The sequence below is a fragment of the Chenopodium quinoa genome, unplaced genomic scaffold, assembly GCF_001683475.1.
Source record: "Chenopodium quinoa cultivar QQ74 unplaced genomic scaffold, ASM168347v1, whole genome shotgun sequence".
Classification (NCBI taxonomy): domain Eukaryota; kingdom Viridiplantae; phylum Streptophyta; class Magnoliopsida; order Caryophyllales; family Amaranthaceae; genus Chenopodium; species Chenopodium quinoa.
In genome coordinates, this window is record NW_018744460.1 from 2,842,065 (window position 1) to 2,863,675 (window position 21,611).

The 21,611-nt window shown below is 36.6% G+C and overlaps 2 protein-coding genes across 2 annotated transcripts; both read left to right on the top strand.

Annotated features, from left to right (window-relative positions):
• Window positions 1–691: 691 nt before the first annotated feature.
• On the top strand, window positions 692–9,103 carry LOC110697283 (phytochrome B-like). The gene is made up of 4 exons (XM_021874648.1): window positions 692–3,072; window positions 4,201–5,008; window positions 5,532–5,825; window positions 8,406–9,103. The coding sequence occupies exons 1-4, from the start codon at window positions 1,023–1,025 to the stop codon at window positions 8,623–8,625; spliced, it is 3,372 nt and encodes a 1,123-aa protein (XP_021730340.1). The 5' UTR covers window positions 692–1,022; the 3' UTR covers window positions 8,626–9,103.
• Window positions 9,104–12,267: 3,164 nt separating this feature from the next.
• LOC110697284 (tyrosine-protein kinase receptor UFO-like) lies at window positions 12,268–21,523 on the top strand. The gene is made up of 13 exons (XM_021874649.1): window positions 12,268–12,768; window positions 13,931–14,348; window positions 14,501–15,152; window positions 16,518–16,558; window positions 17,093–17,161; window positions 17,372–17,472; window positions 17,701–17,779; window positions 17,895–17,993; window positions 18,093–18,161; window positions 18,291–18,340; window positions 19,041–19,122; window positions 19,630–19,724; window positions 20,914–21,523. Exons 1-13 carry the CDS (start codon window positions 12,326–12,328, stop codon window positions 21,038–21,040), a joined length of 2,325 nt encoding a protein of 774 aa, XP_021730341.1. The 5' UTR covers window positions 12,268–12,325; the 3' UTR covers window positions 21,041–21,523.
• The last annotated feature ends 88 nt before the right edge of the window (window positions 21,524–21,611 follow it).

Consider the following 21,611-nt stretch of genomic DNA (forward strand, 5'->3'; position numbering starts at 1 on the left):
ATTAATGAATTAAATTGAATTTCTATAACCTAAACCCGATAGTACGGAATGGTCCGTATATAGCCAATTTAGTAAGAGCACAACTAGTCATAAGCAAGGCGTGGCATGGTGGTATGGAGTGAGAATTCGGGAGAAGCAATACAAATGTCATTTATGATAGAGAGTAACATAAGAGGAGATATTTTTCACGAACAAAAGAAAAGAAATTTAAATGATATGCTTCTAGGGCTTTGCTGGGTGCATGATAAGGAATCTCAATTTCACAATAACTTTTTTCGTTTAAAATTACAACACGACACAACATGAGCACATAATAGACACTGCACAACACATATACAATGATGGACCATGTGCGACATTATTTAATTGAAAAATCACGATAGAACATGACATGACACGACACGACATGACAACACAATACAAAACTCCTAAGCTAATCCATGAGCCGAGACTAACCAACTCCAAAATATGCAAATTCGACATGAAACACGACCTGACACAACCTACCCAACACAATACAAAACTCCTAGGCTAAACCTTGAGCCGAGCCTTACCAACTCCAACATACAAATTCGACATGAAACACGACCTACAACCTATCTTTATCGTCTAATCAACCCCATGACACATAAGTTAGCATGAGACATGATTCGACACGAGTCACATGACCCACAACCTATCTTTATTGCACATGCTCATAGAGGGGCAGTAATATAAAAGGTAAAAACTCGACAAATGCAAAAATGGAAAACCAATCTAAGAAAAGAAAATTAATGAGAAAGTGTGTTGGCTTACAGTCCATCTAAAAACAGCCACGACTACCAAATCCAAAATCCAAAATCCAAAATTTCACACTCTTTCTCTCTCCTACAACCCCCCTTCTTCTCTAGTTCTCTATCACTGTTGTCTTTGCCACCAACATTTTTCCGCAGCACCCCAATAAACACCCTCTCTTTCTCTCTCTACTGTCCCTGTTTCTCTCTCCTCTTTGGAAAAATAGGGAGAAAACAGCATAATCTGAAATGGGTTCTGCTAGCAGAGGTTCACAATCCCACAATCAAGTTCATAATCCTTCTGATTCAATGAGCAAAGCAATAGCCCAGTACACTGTTGATGCTCGTTTACATGCTGCTTTTGAACAATCTGGGGAATCTGGTAAGTCCTTTGATTACTCACAATCTGTAAAATCATCTTCAATTCAATCTGTTCCTGAGAAACAAATTACTGCATATTTGTCTAGAATTCAAAGGGGTGGTAAAATTCAGCCATTTGGGTGTATGATTGCTATTGATGAATCCAATTTTAGGGTCATTGCTTTTAGTGAAAATGCAAGGGAAATGTTGGGTCTTAATCCTCATACTGTACCTTCAATTGAGCAAGAAAGGCCTGAAGTTTTGATGATTGGAGTTGATGTTAGAACCCTATTTATGTCTAATAGTGTGGTTTTGTTGGAAAAGGCATTTGGGGCTAGGGAAATTACTCTTTTGAACCCTGTTTGGATTCATTCTAAGGTTTCTGGGAAACCCTTTTATGCAATTTTGCATAGGATTGATGTGGGGATTGTTATTGATCTTGAGCCGGCTCGGACGGAGGACCCGGCGTTGTCGATTGCAGGGGCTGTTCAGTCTCAGAAGCTTGCCGTGAGGGCGATTTCGCATTTGCAGTCTTTGCCTGGGGGAGATATTAAGCTTTTGTGTGATACTGTGGTTGAGAGTGTAAGACAGCTTACTGGTTATGATAGGGTTATGGTGTATAAGTTCCATGAAGATGAGCATGGGGAGGTTGTGGCTGAGAGTAAGCAGCCTGAATTAGAGCCTTATATCGGGTTGCATTATCCTGCCACGGATATACCTCAGGCGTCGAGGTTTTTGTTTAAGCAAAACCGGGTTAGGATGATCGTGGATTGCCATGCCAAACCTGTGTCTGTGGTTCAGGATGAACGTTTACAGCAGCCTCTTTGCTTGGTTGGCTCCACACTTAGGGCTCCTCATGGTTGTCACTCTCAGTATATGGCTAATATGGGCTCGATTGCCTCTTTAGTCATGGCAGTGATTATCAATGGAAGTGATGATGAAGCTGCTGTTGGAGGTAGGAATGCAATGAGATTGTGGGGTTTGGTGGTATGCCATCATACATCTCCACGGTCTATTCCTTTCCCGCTCAGATATGCTTGTGAGTTCTTAATGCAGGCGTTTGGCCTACAATTGAACATGGAGTTGCAATTAGCTTCGCAGATGTTGGAAAAACGTGTTCTAAGGACTCAAACTCTGTTATGTGACATGCTCCTCCGAGATTCTCCCACTGGAATTGTTACTCAAAGCCCGAGTATTATGGATCTGGTGAAGTGTGATGGGGCAGCCCTCCTGTACCGGGGTAATTACTATCCGTTAGGTGTGACCCCAACTGAGGCCCAACTAAAGGATATTGTGCAGTGGTTATTGACTTACCATGGGGACTCTACTGGTTTGAGCACAGACAGTTTAGCTGATGCAGGTTACCCTGGGGCAGCAGCACTTGCTGATGCAGTTTGTGGCATGGCTGTTGCTTATATAACACAAAGGGATTTCCTTTTCTGGTTCAGGTCACACACTGCAAAAGAAATCAAGTGGGGTGGTGCAAAGCATCATCCTAAGGACAAGGATGATGTACAAAGGATGCATCCACGCTCTTCATTTAAAGCTTTCCTGGAAGTTGTCAAAAGTCGGAGCATGCCATGGGAGAATGCAGAGATGGATGCTATTCATTCGTTGCAGCTTATTCTGCGAGACACGTTCAAGGATGCAGACGCTGCCAATTCCAAGGCAGTTGTGTATACTGGGGGTGGAGATATAGAGATGCAAGGGATGGATGAACTAAGTTCAGTTGCAAGAGAAATGGTTAGGTTGATTGAAACTGCAACTGCACCAATATTTGCTGTTGATGTAAATGGATGCATTAATGGGTGGAATGCGAAGATTGCTGAGTTGACTGGGCTCTCTGTGGAGGAAGCCATGGGAAAATCTTTAGTTCATGACCTTGTCTTTAAAGAATCTGAAGAAATTGTTCAGGAGCTTCTTCATCACGCTTTAGGAGGTAACTTGCTAACATAAATTCTTGTTTTGATAGATTTACTGAAGTTTGGTCTCAGAAACTTTATTGGACTATTGGATTACAAATGAGGACTACCTTTCCCTTTTTATGGTTAATAAAAGGTTAATTTAGCTTTTCTTATTATTAGACTGCTGCTTTGAGCTTTTCCACTGTAATAATTAATGGTACAAATTGGCCGTAAATTATTGTTTTCAAGTAACCAAGGTCTTGGATTAGAGGGAGCAAGAAATCAAGGTGCGTCATAGGTGGTTTATACAAAATATTTAGAATTAATTTCTTGTAAAATGTTCATACTTTGGAATGTAAGTACAGTCTGCTAAACCAAATGGAATTAACTTATTACCTCCGTTTCTTATTATGTGCGACAAGGGGTATTATTTGTGAGATATAAAATATTCCTTTGTTGCACATAATAGGAAACGGAGGTAGTATTGCCAAAGTTTTGAATATTTCCTGTATTGTAATTTTATTATGAGTAGCTACATGGCTTCACTGGTGATAAGAAAGAGATTAGTGTAAACAATAAAACAATAACAGTGTAACATACCTTTGAGTAACACTCCAATATGAAATGTTATTTTTGTCTAGATTAGGTAGATCCATTAAAAGGATGACGTGTGGTGAGATACCTTTTACTTTATATTTTTCTTGTTTACAAAAGAAAGGTATGGAAGTGGTGCCTCCTAAGGTTGTGGTAGTTCCATTATGATTATGATGGTATTATGGTATGTCTTATTATGATGCTTCGGGTTAACTGTGGTAGATTAGTAGTATACGAAGTATTTGATAGTGTTGTGGTATGTTTAATACACTTGATGGTAGGGTGCGTAATGTGCAAGATTTGGTATCTTTTGAGGAGTTATCTCACTTTACACAACAATGGCAAATTGACAACATCCTTTTGGCAAAGATTATCAATTGATCACCAAAGTTGAATTTCACCCCTTACTTTGGTCCATGTAAAACTATATTAGGGTTTCCAAACACCTGAGTATTTATTTTTCTCTCTTTGTGGTGCATCTGTTATTGACAACTTTTAGAATTTCCTTGGCATTCTTCGTAAAGGTAGTAACTTGACAAGTATTTAACTCGCTAAATTGGATGTTTCAGGTGAAGAAGATAAGAATATAGAGATAAAGTTGAAAACATTTGGTTCCGAGCAGCATAATAAAGCTGTTTATGTAGTTGTGAATGCTTGCTCCAGCAAAGACTACATAAACAATATAGTTGGAGTATGTTTTGTAGGCCAAGATGTTACTGGTCAGAAAGTTGTAATGGATAAATTCATCAACATACAGGGTGATTATAAGTCTATCATTCATAGCCCTAACCCTTTAATTCCCCCTATCTTTGCTTCGGATGAGAATACTTGTTGTACCGAGTGGAACACTGCCTTGGAGAACCTTACTGGATGGAGCAGAGGAGAGGTCATGGGAAAGATGTTGGTTGGGGAGATTTTTGGTGCTTGTTGCCGGCTTAAGGGTCAAGATGCTTTGACCAAATTTATGATTGTTTTGCATAGTGCCATTGGAGGGCAGGATGCTGACAAATTTCCATTTTCTTTCTGTGACCGTAATGGAAAATTTGTGCAAGCTCTATTGACCGCGAACAAGAGAGTTAACATGAATGGCCATATTATTGGAGCCTTCTGCTTCTTGCAGATAGCAAATACTGAATTGCAACAAATGATCAAAGTCCAGAGACAACAGGAAAAATTGTGCTTTGAAAGGATGAAAGAATTGGCTTATCTTTCTCAAGAAATAAAGAATCCCCTAAATGGGATACGGTTTGCTAATTCACTTTTGGAAGCTACAGATTTGAGTGAAGATCTGAAGCAGTTTATTGAGACAAGTAATGCCTGTGAGAAACAAATTCAGAAGATTGTGGAAGATATCAATGTGGAAATCTTTGATGATAAGTAAGTTTTCAATTGTCATATTGAACACTCTTTTAATGCTCATGTTCAAATACTAATATTGAACACTCTTTTCTAAATATTATTGCAATTCATGCATTCAACCCTGGAGTTCATTCTCACACAGATCTGATATTTTTGTGGCCTATTGTTATGCTTGTATTCTTCTATTTTAACGGGATCATCATTATCTTGGTGTGTGTTAGATTGTGTTTCTCAGACCATAGGGCCGGGTTTTTTTTTTTTATTTTTTTTTTTCTATATAAAAAAAATGTTCTATGGATCTTATTCAGCAATATGCTTGCACGGGCAGGGAAGGAACTAATACTTGCATCATCCCTTCTAATAATCTGCACCATTAGAATTTCTTGGATTCTACCTCTCTTCAGATTTTTTATTTTCATTGCTTCTACCTTTTGCTGTCAAATATGTAATGCTTAACTTCCATCTAGATTTCCATATTTCAATATACATTACTTTTAATAGTGATTGATGACTGATATATAAATCTTTTTTTTTCCTCTAGTGCTTTAGAGCTGGACAAGGCTGAGTTTATGCTGGGAAGTGTCATAAATGCAGTTGTGAGCCAAGTCATGATACTGCTGCGAGAAAGAGGCTTACAGTTAATCAGGGATATTCCAGAAGAAATCAAAACTCTGGCTATCTGTGGGGATCAAGTTAGAACTCAGCAAATTTTGGCAGAATTTTTGGTAAATATGGTTCGTCATGCACCTTCTCCTGATGGCTGGGTGGAGATTCATGTTCAACCAAGACTGAAGCAGATATCTGATGGGCAAAATGTTGTTTACATTGAGTTCAGGTATGGTACAACGTTATGACTGCTTTCATTCATTAACTTATTATTCTTTCTAATGTGACTTGGATAAATACATGATCCCTAAAGTTAATACTTTTCATTTTCATTTGCTTTCCTCCTGTATAGTTCGTACACCAGTATTTTAGTCATCACTTTCTATAATGTGACTGTATCGGAAATTTTGGTTAGGGTGTGTTACTGAAATACTTTAATATTTTTGCCGGTACTTTTTCCTTCGGATTTCATCTTTATATTGAAAGCGTATTTGCTACATATGGACATATGGTCAAGTCAAATGACTTGGTTGAAACTTAAAAATAATATATTTGCTGGTGAGGCGCTGATGTATTTTATGAGAATTCTCAATTTTACCGTAGTGTAAACTTCTGAATTTCATGCTACGTACCTTTTTGTGGTGTACTTTTATGTAAGTCATTTATATCATACTGTACAAGAGAATCTTGTTTGTGGACTTTGTGGTTCACAAGTGATATTTTGACGTGTTTACTGTATACTTACCCAAGCACCCAAGATTGCAGAGTTCAGGTGTATTTTAGAAAGGCACAAATTGACTAGCTACCTCACTATAGAATGTAGTCCATTGTAACTCAAAGCTGTTAATTGTTCCTACTACTATAAGCCCTCTCTAGTTTTTCTTCGTTCTTCATCTTCCTGCAGAAAGGACATATGTACCTTATAAACTCTACAAGTTTCTGTAAACATTAAAAAAATCTTTGCATTTCTTTCCTCTGAAAATGAGTGCAGAATACAAGCAAAGTAACTATTCCAAATTCCAATAATCTATTTGAAAAACTTTCTTGACACTCCTAAATTTCTGTTACAGACTCTGCTGCTTAGAATCCCTGGCCTATGTTGCTTGGAAGTGATTATGTGTCCAACTTCTCTAGTGGCAAAACTGCCATTGTATGAAGGTGTGGGTACTTTGGAAAAGTTTAGGTGTTTAACCACCCATAATAGCTTAGATTGGGAAATAAATGATATTTTGTATAACATTATTAAATTATATGTGAAGGCTCTTAAATACAAGCAGTTATCATGAGAGTACTTAAGAGTGAACCCCGTTTTGTTTCGATGTCTGAATTAGGGAGCTGGGGGAAGGTAGCTGTTAGAACTTCAGAAATGATGCTTTTAGTCATACAGCCTCCAAGATTATGGTCAGGTTTAAGTGACTGAAATTTTTCCTATACATATCTTGTGGTGGAATCCACCTACCTGCTGTAGACATAGATATTAGCCCTAGAAGATGTAATCCAGTAGCCTGGGAGGCATACTCTTTACATTCAGTTACTTGTGTCTTAGGAGATGCTTTAGGCCTTCTTATAACCCTTAATATGTGGGTTGTTTTATTGTAGTCATGAAATACTAATGAAGCTGGAAGTTGCTCATCATCAGCTGCTCAAAACTCAATAGTGAATCGTGTCATAAATTAATGGGTAATGCAAGAAACAGCTACGTGCCTACGTGCATGTATGAGAAAAGCCTTCTGTGACAAATGTGAAAAAGGGTGAAAGATCATGCTAACACAGTTACTTGAGTCAAGTAGAAATATATTTTAAGTAATACTTGCAAAGATGGTAGTACTTCACTACATTTATATTTGCAGAGAACAAAACTCTGGTGTAAGATTGAGTTTTTTTCCAGTTCTGTAGAACTTCCCTAATTTTGTCTGCATATATAGGCAAATCCGATTCACATGGCCATTACTTTCCATGATCTTCAGTTTGTTGATGATTATTGGTCCTGACCTTTTCATTTGAAAAACCATATGCATTCCTTGATCTGAGTGAACACCATTCAGAAAATTTCCCACACATAGCTTATGATTCTAGCTCCCTATAAATTAATGAGAAAATCACCCTGCACCAGGGATAAAGGTCCTTGATTAAAGTTGGCTCCTGGACTTCAAACTTAGACTTCATGGATATGAGACCATTTGCTTATAACAAAGATGATCCGGATGTCATATTGTTTAGGCATGCCTTGGAGCGTAAACAACATAAATTTATCATCTTTTAATCCATTCTCACTTCATCAGTCAGCTCTTTTAAAGTGATTTGTCTGGTCCAATGCTGGCTTGCCTTGTAACATCATGATCTGTGGGTTGAATTTCGATTTTGTTATTATTGTGTTTTTTTCCCCTGTAAAATAGTGATGAAAGAAAGGGGGGGCAAAGAAATAGTTTAATTTTCTTAACATTAAAATTGTCAGTGTTAAGTCAGGAATATAAGATGTACCAATGTAAAGAAAGTCGAGTTAACTAGTAATTTGGAACATCATCTTATAGTGCCGTAGCAAATTGGTTGTTGTCAGAGATCCTTAATATGTTGTGATTCTGTGAGAAAGTTGTGTTGCTTCTTCTCATGATGCTAGTATTGTCATTTGAGATATGGCAGACTAAAAGGAGCAGTTACAGTTTTTGTGATCGTCATATACCCTTAAAATTTTACAGACATTTCTTTTTATTAACATAGTTTTCAGTTTTTCATATGAGCAAATTGTATGAGCAAACTGTTAGGAACTTCTGTATCAAACTCAATTGATTTTCTTTACTCTGTTAAAAAGGTTGGTGTGCCCTGGTGAAGGCCTACCTCCAGATTTGGTCCAAGATATGTTCCGCAACAGTAATTGGGAAACTAAGGAAGGCATTGGGCTGAGCATGTGCCGAAAGATTCTGAAGATTATGAATGGTGAGGTTCAATACATCAGGGAGTCTGAAAGAAGTTACTTTCTCATCATCCTTGAATTTCCCATGCCTTGGAGGGGCCTGAAGGGTGTTGACTAGTCTGCTCATCTCCACTGCCAAAATTTATGCTCGGAGATTAACCAAGAACCATCCCATTTTTTGGTTGTCTCCGTGAGGGTGGCTGGCCCTAGCACATGAACCAAACTATATCTCTATCAAACATACTTGCCAGTGGGTAGCTTCAACTTATCCGGCAGAAGTATTGAATTACTTATGACTCAGTTATGACTATCATGAGGCCATAGTATTAACCTAACCGGCATTAGCTGTATTTTGTTGTACTTAAATCTTAGATTGACTGATTAGCATTTCCTCGCCTTTAAGCAGTGTATAAATAAAAATATTGTATGAATGGTCCAGGTATCTGAGTTAGGATATTTAATTCAGGAGGATTGTTGTATCGGTTGAAAGTGGCTTAGTCACTATCCTCCAGATGCAAATAATCTTTTCGAGCAAATTTGAAAACCAAATGTAATTAATCTAATTGAAGTACGTTTGCCGCATTTGATGCAACAAAGCATGGTGGTCTTGCACAATCAAGTCTATTATGTTGTCAATCTATCTTACTGAATCATGCTATGCTGGTTGCACACTTGCACCTGATGTAAGTAGCCAAATGTATTTACACTTTCCTCTAGTGGCAATAAACTTTTTTGATAGAACTAAACATAGGTCATTGTTTTGTTGCATATGATAGTTTTTTTTAGGGTCGAGACGAAATCCGATTGCATAGGATATTAATGAACTGTCATTTTAACTACAAATTTTTGTGACAGGCTGACAGCATATCCCTAACAAGTTGATGTGGATGTTATCTATAAGTATTGTAGGCAGCTAATATTTTTTTGGCAAGTTGTCCATTGCCTTATTGTAAGGCTATGTATGTCTGATGTACAATTAGGTAGCAAATTAACAAAGATTAAATAACTCAAAGCATGTCTGACTATTGTATAATTCATATTTTGCCATGTCACTCGTTTTCCATTTTCCGAAGGACTTTAATATTTAAGAATTTGCTTCTTGATTTTTTTGTGAGAAAGGGTATGTAACCTACTTCCCTGGATCCTTAATTATTGTAACATGTATGAGATGCATCATGCATACTATATTAAGAGATCATCGGGATGAAGAGAACAATAAAAATATACTCATATAATGAGAAAGAGATATAGAGAATTTATGTGCAATCTGAAAGAATTATAAAACTTTCATAAAAGGAAATAAAAAATCAACGTTGTAATATTTAAAGAGCAGATGAATTATGTTATTGAGCTCATATTCAATAATATATTAATATGCCACATAAATATCTTGATAATGCTGATTATATAGCTGATGTCTTAGTTGCTGCCCCTCTATCCTACTTTAGCTAATAGAATTGTTAATTTATATAGATGTTGACTTGGAATATTATTTGTTAGCTTATCCACGGATAATATCCTTTTCGTTTTGGCAAGAGACTTGTATGTTCAGTTCTTACAATATAACTTATTGAAAAATTCAGATTAATTATAACTTCGTGTACTTTAAAAGAAGACTTGTTATATTTCTAGAGGATAACTTTTAAAGTCACAAAATAAATTAGTGTGAGACAATCTCACATATCTGCTCTTTTTAATTTTCAAGGCGTAATAAGATAATAACCATCACCACCAAACTACAACGAACTATCCAGCATTGGCCTGGTAACCATCAAGCTGGATGTTTGATGGTTTAGCTCGATGAAATGCCAACTACTATTAAATACGAAGTATGAATTATACAGCTTGTTAATGATATCTAATGAAGTGGGAAGCACTTTGAAAGGAACGATGTTCCTCACACTTTGAAGTCTACCATTGTTGGAAATTCATGATCTAGGTTAAATTATTGCGCTAATTAAGTACGTATAAAAGCACACCACCTTTGCTTCATTCATGAGAATCACGAGTATAAAATATAGGTTGAAGATTTTTTCAAGGAATCATTTATCATGGCCAAAATAGGTGAAAAAAGGTTCTCTCTCTCTCTCTCTTTTTTTTTTTTTTTTTTTTTGACATGAAATATTGGTTCTTATAATGTACTTGTATACATTCAAATAAGTTAAGATATTATAACCTCATGCATGCAAAATAAGTTGAATTAAATAAAGCTTGAGTTTAATGAGAAAAAAAAAAAAAACAAACTATCAACACATGCTAAGTTAAATTAAGCTTAACAAAACACATGTATGACTTCATCAAACTACCTAGGTAAACAATATCCTAAAAAAAAATTAAAAAATCAGGTACTTCTTGAGCCATAATCGGCTTTATGTATCATGAAAAAAAAACTAGTATTAGGCAATTATTATATATTACAAATTCTTATATAGACATTAATCAATAAATTAAAGGTTCTCATTTGAAATAGAAATTACTCCAATTTTAATTAATTACAAGATTAGCAACATTTTCTATAATGATTCACTAATATATTATTATTTTTCTTCCACTTACCCTACCTATATTAATATTATCACCTTTCTCACTAACAAATAAATAACCCTCCGTCCCTACTTATACTTTGTGTAACTCCATATAAGATTTTTACTTTGGCTCCTGCATCTATGTACATACCCTGCTATTGCAATTAATTAATTATAAATAAAGAAGTACGTCTTTGATTAATAATATTCGTACTAAGACAAGTGTTTAGAGTTCCAATGTACATTGTAAGAGACTATGACTGATCTTTTATTTAGTTTTGCTTAATTAATGTGATTAGGAGGAAATTCAAATTAAAGAGGTCAAACTTAAACGTGGTTGTGATGGCTGATCTCGCTAGCCTTGAGAAATTTCTAATAGATTATCCCAAACACAATTCAAACCCAAAAGTTATCGTGTCGGTCGTGTCGTGTCGTGTCGTGCTTACGTGCCTAAGTCAATTTTTTTTTTATATTGACATGCTTTAACATGCACTTTTTATGAAAAAAGTGGTACATGGCAAGACAAACACATAAAGTAACGCTTACCTTGTGCCTAACTATCCATGTCATTACCTAAACCCGACCAAATGTCATCTTTACTCAAATCTAATCTAGTGGACTCCACTCACTTTATTTTACGGCAGTTGAGAGTACTCACCTTAGCCAAGTACCCACGACCCTACCCCTCCTAAGAGGATCCCCCTTTCTTCCTAATCAAAACCGCTACTACACTGTTTCTCACCACTTTTACGCACCATTCATTCGCCCCTTTTTACCGTGCAAGATGTAGTTGTTTATCCACCATATTGATTGTCTCCAATATTCACCTTAAGACGATTTATTTTGGTAATTACAATAATTAAATCCAGGTTCTTAATTTATCCCATTTTCCTACTAACCTAATGCAATAATAAATTTTAAAATTAGAAGTAACAAATACAAGTATCATAACTATATTACCCAAAGTAGCTAAAATTTATGTCACTTGTACATAAAATATAATCCCAAAAAAAAAAAAAAAAAAAAAGAGCAAAACTTGCACGAAGGGTGAAGGGGAGAATAGGTAGCCATTGCACTTTGACCTTCATCTTTCTCTCTCCTCCATTTTTTCTTCTTCTTTTTCAGTGCTACTTCTCAATTAAGTGTATTTCAAAAAAAAAACCCAGAAATTTTGCAGAGAGGGGGAGATCCATAAACCCATGAATCTCTCACTCTCATAATCAAATCTGAAAAAACCCCACAAAAATTGAACAAAAACCCATTATTAATCCCAATTTCTTTCAAGTTTTGGCCATGGAAACTCCACCAGCAGAGGAGTTACTGAGGAAGATCCAAGACCTAGAAGAGGGGCATGCTCACCTTCGAGAAGAGATGTCGAAGTTGATTCTAGCAGATGGGGTTCGCCAGAGGAGGGCCCACTCAGTTTCCCCTCAACGGTCGAGGTTGCCGGCGCCGGTGCCGCCTCACCGGAGGAGAGAGAGTGAGTGGAAGAAAGGGTCGATGTCGTTTGGGCACTCTTCGACGTCGGTGTCAATGGGGTCATCTTCGTCGCCGTTGCAGCGAGAGAGTCGGTGCCCTAATGAATTGCCGCCGCCTGTTGGCGCTGGTAGTAGTGGTAGTGGTAGCGGTGATTCGACTGAGCTTCGGAAATTGACTGATAAGCAGTGTTTGAATATATTGCAATCTATGGGACAGGCGGTTCATATATTTGATCTCGATTCTCGCCTTATTTATTGGTAATTTTTGCTGCATTTTTGAGAATTTAGATTATATGGGTGTTTGAATTTGGTTAAGTGGTTTATTGCTCTTGTTACCAGGTATATAAATCAGTAAATCATCATATTATTGTGTAATACACTTATACTCAAAATAGCATGTTAAGTTATATATGCCATAAGTTTTTGGTTCTTGAAATTGTGTTGTTCTGATTGAGCTTTTAGAAATGAATTTGAGATGATTGGCTCGTGTTGGATGTCTTGGTTGTTGATATTATATTGTTGTTTACAAGCCTTATGAGATGATATTGTGATGATTCGCTCGAATGAATGTTAAGTAGTAAAATTTATATTGTTCCCGGGGTTATATTGCGTGTGTCAAGTCATTGGATTTGTTTTAGATAAGTGTTCAGTTAATCTGTAAATGTCTCAATTCTTTGATGGATATGGGGAATTCTTGCTGTATTAGCTAGGCTAATTGAGTTTTGTAGTTACTCTTGTGTCTAATTGGAGATGGAAATCTAGAATTAGGGATTCTACGAAGTTTGTTGATTAATGAGGGGTCTAGGTTTCTCAGACAATATTATCATGTTGAATTTATGCAAGCAACTATTGACATGACATAGTTTGCTCCTCAACCAACTGGTTTGCTAAGAAGTTTTCCAACTAAAATCCCTCAGCTCCAGCACAAATGAAAGTAGCCACATTATAGGCTCCTGAGTCAATTATTGCATCTGTGCTGATAAAGGCCATACTCTTTCTCGGGCCAGTTTCAGACTTTAATATATTCCTATCCTGAACAAAAAAAAGTATTTCTCAATAGTTCTATGTATAATTCTATGAAGAACAGTGCTGGTGGTTCTGTTAATGTGCCCTGGATTAAAGTTGCTTTGACTTATCCTGCCTTAGTTTATTTTAAAAAATTGTTCAAGCATGAATAATGAAAGCCTTGAAGTTTTGAAAGTTGAAACCTGAAGTCAATTAAGTGAATAGCTGAGAGTGAAATAGTCAATTTGTTTTGCCTGATGTTATTATGGCTTTATGGGCTGTTAGTAGCTAGGTCTATGATTTAATATAATGTGTGGGTTATCTTTGTTGTTTCTAGTTAAGCTCTTTTTGGCCTTATCAATCAACATTGTTTTCCAAGTTCCTTTGAATGCCAATTGCTAAATTAATAATGCAGGAATCGCTCTGCTGAAGAACTTTATGGTTATTCTGCAGCAGAAGCTCTTGGTAAGGATCTATGTGAACTACTAGTTGATGATCAAGATACAGGTGTTGCTGGTAATATTATAAATCGTGTAAAACTGGGAGAGAGTTGGACCGGGCAGTTCCCTGTCATAGATAAGAAGGGACACAAGTTTCTTGTTGTTGCAACCAACACTCCATTTTATGATGACGATGGTACTCTCATTGGGGTTATTTGTGTATCAAGTGACTCAAAACCATATCTGGAAATGAAAGTTTCGATTTCAGAAGCAAAGGAACAGCAGGAGGCTAGTCTAAATTCTAACAAGCCCAAAATTAGTGTTGCGACCAGGCTTGGCCTCGATACTGAGCAGCCTTTGCAAACAGCTATTGCTTCAAAGATAACAAACTTGGTAAGTTACTTGATGTAGTATTATGGTTAAATAGCAAATAATCTTTTTTTTTTTTTTTTTGAAACAAGTACTGTAGCAAATAATCTTAATGAATCAATTTTTTGAATTACTCTGTGAGCCTATTGTTGATTGTCTGATACAAAATTATATAGGCCTCAAAGGTTAGTGACAAGGTTCGATCTAAAATAAAGACTGGAGAGAATAATGTGCTCCGAGAAGGTGGGAGTGGAGATAGTCGTCACTCTGATCATGGGTTTTCTGATGCTGCATTCTCGGATCAAAAAGATGATGGAAACTCTAGTGGAGCGAGTACACCCAGAGGGGATCCCGTAGGCTCTGCTCTTGGTGTATTTTCTCAGTTTGCTGGTGGAAAGTCTCCTGTCAAAGCTCAGAAAGAAGCTAGTGAAGAAAATGAGGGGAAATCTGCTATTCACAAAATGATAACTTCCAAAGCTGAGGCTTGGATTGGTAAGAAAGCAATGCAGTGGCCGTGGAAAGGAAACGAAAAGGAAACATCAGACACCAAGAGTGGGCAATTTGGTTGGCCTTGGATTCAAGGCGAACTGGATTCTGATCGTCTACATTCTGCTGCAAAATCCGAAAGCCATACCGGCGAATATAATCGGCCTGCTGGTAATGAGGCCACTGGGTCCTGGTCATCCTTTAATATAAACAGTACAAGCAGTGCAAGTAGCTGTGGAAGTGGAAGTAGCAGTATTGTAAATAGATTGGATGTTGATACTGATTGCTTAGACTATGAAATATCATGGGAGGATTTGACAATTGGAGAGCAAATAGGGCAAGGTATGGATAATCGTGACTTCCACCCCTTATTTCTGCTTTTACATGGACTTTCTGCACCATATTTCACTACTTTGTTCTTAGCTTCACTAATTTGGCTTGAACCTAAACTGTGCTTGTCTCATTATGATCAATATATTGTAGCTTTGGACACCTCAGTGTATATACCATATAGCTCTATCACACTTGACAAGGTTTTGCGCTCTTGATCACTGGAGTCAAACCAGTGGACGTCCCTGCTCATTTCTGAGTTTGTTCACCTTGGTCTGTTTGAATTCTGTGTAGGAGCTAAGATCTTCTTGATTTCCAATATTTTCCCTTTCATGAGAGAGATCTAGAAATGACCTTTTACGATCCCTTGTTTAGTAGCAATATTTGTTAACTGCCCCTTGGAAAAGCCTCTGATATGGGTGAGTTATAAGAGTTTTGGGTTGTCTTGTGGCAGAGTGATTGGTTTGGTCTTTGATATTACTTTGCTTTTTTTTTACGTTGTGCATAGAGTTTAGTCTGTTTTCTTCAATTAGCACTTTTCATCTAAATTCTGAACTTCAGACCTAGGTTATGAGCACAGAGCACCACAGAAGAGGACCATATGAACCTGTTTTTCTATATTTATTTCCATTCTTGATGTGAAGAGACGAGTTGAAGATTTGAATCGGCGTGACGATACTTTTATGTGCACTATGTTTTGTTTTATCTGAAATGATACATTTACCTCTTAGTTTGGTTTTAAACCCCAAGAATCTCTGCGTTTCATGATATGCATGAAGCAGGTACTTTCAAACAGGATACTAGGTTGTCAAAGTAGTAAATCTTCTTTACCTTAATTTGCCAAATTCAGTGCCATGCATAGAGTGGCGTTGAGACAATGACAGTCAATTGGTATATACATCAGACCTAAATATACAAATTCATTGGTTAGATGGTGGAATGTTATGTTTAATTGATTTAATTAGGACACATCAATTCATCAAGCATTCTATTTGTATTGTTTTTCTATGATGTTCATCCAAACCTTTTCCTTTTCCTTTTCCACACACACACACACACACACACACACACACACACACAAGTATCAGAAACTCCTATGCACTAGAGGGCCTTGTGATGTTAATAGTTTTTTACATGTTAACTTTCTGAAGGGGGAGGAATTGGGAACTTGTACATTGTATATGCGACATTCATTTTATGTTGAGGAGCGTTTAGCCTTTTATGATCAGCCATGATCAATTTGAGAATTGTGTAATCATCTATATTGCTTTTAGTCTTGGTAATTAACTTCCTTCCCCAGAAAAGAAAACTCTCGAAATGTTACTTTGACATTTTTTTTTATCTTCTTACACCTATCTTGTTATAACTTGTGTGCAGGTTCCTGTGGAACTGTGTATCATGGTCTGTGGTATGGATCGGTATGTTGCTATTGACTCTTCACTTGATTTTTATTTTATAAAATTGTTAAATGTTTTAATGGGAAGTTTATTACAGAGTGGTCAATTTGTCTGATAAAGGAATTGAATAAATTAATACAAAAAATGACATTATATTTGAGTATTGTGCTGTAATTATGGTCTTAGTAACCTTCAAATATGATCAATTTCGAGTTAATCCTTCAATATGCCACCAAACTATCAAAGCCTTGTCTTGGAGGCAGGATTAGTGTGCCACATAACCTAGACTTGGAGATGATAGGATCAATATTAAGAATGCTTCTAAAATTGGCTTATAAGGATAAAATTAGTTCTTACAATATGAACATGGGATCCCTCACATGTCTCACTTTTATCACTGTAGATTTGGTTTGGCGTGACATATAGGTCTATATTTCTATATTCTTTGTATTCATTCATCTTTGAATGTCTTTATTGCAAGTGCGTTAAAGAAGTTGATGTCAGATTACATGTGTTTCATGCATGATCATATTGTCCATCTGTTTGTTATTGCAGGATGTTGCTATCAAAATTTTTTCCAAGCAAGAATATTCTGAAGACGTCATATTTTCATTCAGACAAGAGGTATTTTATGTCTTGGAAGTTATATTTCTCCCTTGACAACAATGTGCTGGTGTTATTTTTGTAATCGCTTTTACACCACTTTTTCGAAGACAGAATACAGTGATGAAATGCATTCTGAAACTATTGACATGAAAGAAGTTAATTTCCTTATACCATAAACTGACATTTTTTTCTCCTTATTTAATATTACTGTAATTATTTAATATTCAGGTGTCCCTCATGAAGCGACTTCGGCACCCGAACATTCTACTATTTATGGGTGCTGTAACATCACCTCAACGTCTCTGCATTGTCACCGAGTTTCTTCCACGGTTTGTTCAATTTTAACTTTCCATTCAAATTTGACCTCTGAATAAGATTTCCTTTTGACATTTGGGCCATATCTTGTGATGCTTGTTGTAGTATTTTTCCGAGATATTATGAATTTGATTTCTTTGGATTTTGCACTTGTCAAGGCGCGAAAATTTGGATTTTGCACTTGTCACGTTTCAAAAATCACTAGGCTTAATAACTTTCTAAACCTTTTTACTATAATACAGAGGAAGCTTGTTTCGTCTACTACAAAGGAGTACAGCCAAACTAGATTGGAGGCGACGGCTTCACATGGCTATAGACATAGTTGAGTATTATGCTGCCCAAATCTCCCCACAGGGTTGATGTCTACAATTTAGTTGTAACCTAAGTTGTGGTTGAGTGTTGCTTACATTAGATATTCATTTGCAATCGTATGCAGGTTCGAGGAATGAACTATCTTCATAATTGTAACCCACCTATTATTCATCGTGATTTGAAGACTTCCAACCTTCTGGTTGATAAGAACTGGATGGTTAAGGTGTGGCATTGCTCAACTTTGTCTCTGTTGTTGTTGTTGCTGTTGCTGATCTTTAGAGAGCAGTCTCTCCAATCAATACTTTTACGTTGTTTTGAGCAGGTTGCTGATTTTGGCCTTTCACGTGTGAAACATGAAACTTACCTAACTACAAAGACTGGGAAAGGAACAGTATGTTGAATACCTTTGTATTCTTGTTGTGTTGTTTGTGTGGCTATCGACCTGATTTTCCATGTCAGATCTTCAATAAATGTTCCCATCTTTTTTTTTTTTTTTTTTTTTTTTTTTTTGGTTTTGTAGCCTCAATGGATGGCACCAGAGGTTCTTCGCAATGAGCAAGCTGATGAAAAGTAAGTAGATTGTAAATAGCTGTTATGTTTAATTCACACACTTCCTCCATTTTTATTTACTTGACCCATAGCTCTTGGCTCAATATTTAAGGAGAGGAGAGATAAAGTGTAGTTAGAGCACACGGTTTACTTTATTACTGTTTGAAAGCACATGAGAAAAGACAAGATTATCTCCTTAATAAACACTGGTTGTTTATAAAGTGAAACTTATAATTAAATTGCGAAATTCTGTACCGGTCATAGGTTAAACCGCTCATAGTGTTAGCGGTTTTACCTTGTTTTATCCCAAATGTTACAACTTTGCCACTTGATATCTAACCAATGATTATCAAGGTGATAAACTTGTGTTTGCTCGTTGTAAGGGTAATTTAGTGAATCTGATCACCAAAAGCTTACCAAATATAGTATGAGTTAAGTAGTATGACATTTCAGCTTTAAGAATTTTAGTCAAGTAAATACTACGTAAAAATGGGGGAAATATTTTCCCTCTCTTTAGATTAGGTGAAGGTATTCTCTGAGGTATAATCTTTTTAAGAGTAAATCTTGTATACAACCTACTTAGTCATACCAAAACCAAATCAGTCTTTTATGTAATTTGGGATGATTAAACCTGTTTCATTCAATATACCCGTTGGATACATGTTTTTGCCTTTTGTTTTCCTTGTATGATTTCTTCTAACCAATAAATTGGTATATGTAGGTCTGATATATATAGCTTTGGTGTCATATTATGGGAGCTTGCTACTCATAAGATTCCGTGGGAAAATCTCAATGCAATGCAGGTAGGATTCTTCCTCTTCCCTGTGGTTATACTAGACATGATATTTATGCATATGATGATGGTATGGACAATAAAAAAAGTTTAGTCTTTGTTTTGGTTGTTGGGTCTGTTATTAATGTTATGTTTGTTTTTTGCACGTCGGCTTTTATCACTATTATCCTTAATTGCTTGTAAAGAAAGAGCAAATTATTTTGCCGAAAAGTGCAAGAACGACAAGTATAATGAGAATCCCTGTATTAAGAAGATATTTGCTCTTTCTTTTCTTTAAGTCTCACTGCTGATAGCCAAAGTCTGATACACGTTCCAATCTCTGTTATATCTCACCCGTGGTGTGATTGGAAAGTTGCTTTAACTTGTCCGGATTTTTTTAAACATAAGGAGAGTAGATAATTATTTTCCCTGATAGCCACACCCGCATGGCATAATACATCGTATTCACGATTTGAAGATGTGCATATTTATTTATTGATTTTTTTATTAATTACTGAGAAATAACTGGTGCATGCAGGTGATCGGAGCTGTTGGGTTCATGAATCAAAGGTTAGATATACCGGAGGATGTAGATTCGAGGTGGTCTTCCATAATTGAAAGCTGCTGGCAAAGGTTGTTCCTTATCTCAGTGCTTTGTCATTTTTTTCCTCATGTATCCTGGCACTGGAATAACAGTAGCAATTTGCAGACCTCTCTTGTCTGGCATGAGCAAGTCCTGAACTTGTGGAAGTTTTGGGGTTTGATACCTAGAGGCCTAGATGCTTTGGTTCTTTCTAAGCTAGCTTTCAGTTGGCTGAGGTTGGTTCTGTTAACAGGCATTGGCTTGTAATTGAACAGAATTCTGCTACACCTATTTCTTGGCTCTTCAGAGTTCATAGTCTCCATCACGGGCCTGATCCTCCCCAGAGAGGGGGGGGGGGGGGGTTGTGGGGAGGTGCATTGGTTGATAAATGGTTAGTTGAGTCTAGATAAAGAGTGTTGGATGGGACGGAGTAGTGATGGGTCAAAGGAGGGATGGCGAGATTATTGCCTTCATTTTAGAGGTCACAATTCCCATACTCCTCCCTCCCTCAACCACGACCCATCTCCCTTTCTTTATTCTATCTCCTATTATCCGTATCCATCAATTCAACACTTTTTTATCCAAGTATAGGCCTGGGTTATCGAACAAGTTGCTTATTTATACTTGTTCAGGTCAATGCATCCTTATGCAATGACTAAAAATAACCTTTACTCTTTCCATACAGTGTTAGCCTTGATTCATTTGCATTAATTTGATTAAGTCATTGCTGCATGCACTATTGAGAATCTGTCTGTACTAATATATTAAAAAGCGTTCTTAAACAAGTGTAGGTGCCATGTGGGTGATGTGGCATTACAATTTGGGTGTCTTATTCCGTGTCATCTACATACAATTTAAAAATTAGAACATGCTTTGTACAAGTTATCTTATGACCTGAGGTATGAAATCTGAAGTCATAATAACTATAGCATGCAATATTTGATGTATCTTGTTAAGTAAAATATTACTCGTAACAAATGAATTTATTGACCAAGGGCATTACCTGAACCTCAAACCTAGTTATGAATTTATTTGTTTACTGTGCCATCAGAATGTATATTTTGAGCTAAGCTGTTTAGTTATGAGTTTGAAATATATTTTTGGCTCTAATTCTCTACTTGGTTACCTATGGGTCTCAAAAGGGGATTTATGTACACTACCTTTATTAGATGATTATTTGGGACTTACAACACATAGTATATTTTGAATTAACACAGCCTACTATTGCTTAATCTACAGTGATCCTCATAGCCGGCCAACATTTCAAGAACTGCTGGAGAAGTTGAAGGATTTGCAGAGACAATATGCAGTCGAGTTCCAGGCTGCCAAAGCTGGTTCTGCAGATGTTGTCGTGAAAGAACTATGACACCTCAGTCTTGGCTAACTCTTATATGTTGCTGATTTCATTTGGCACAGCTTTTGGTAAATTTTGATGGATTGCTGGTGCCCTCAGTAAGGATTCAGTAATCACCTTACTGCGCCCAAAATTCTTGATAGCCACTTGAAATTTAATCCCAAATGATCAATGGCCTCTATGAATAAGCAGAAAAGAGACCTTGATTGATTGAATGGCTGCAGGACGGTTGGTTCTAATTGAATTGCAAGCATTGATTTCTGTCTCGATGATTGATATTATTGAAGTTTTGGTAGTACACAAATAGAAAAGAATGTAGTGTTCAGCATTTGCCGTGTGCAAGCTCTTGGATGCATGGAACTGTACAAAACGCTTCCATTGTATTGTAAATATTTGTACCACACACAAGTTGTGTCATTGGTGTAGATTATATTATTCTTTACCCTAGAAATTCTTTTATACATTATACTTGGTACCTGTTTTGGGTTTGCAATACTTTTTTCTACTCTTATGGAAAACAAGTACCAACATTCAACTGCTAATATGCAAGCAAGTTACCAAACTTCAGTGATGGTTGAAGATT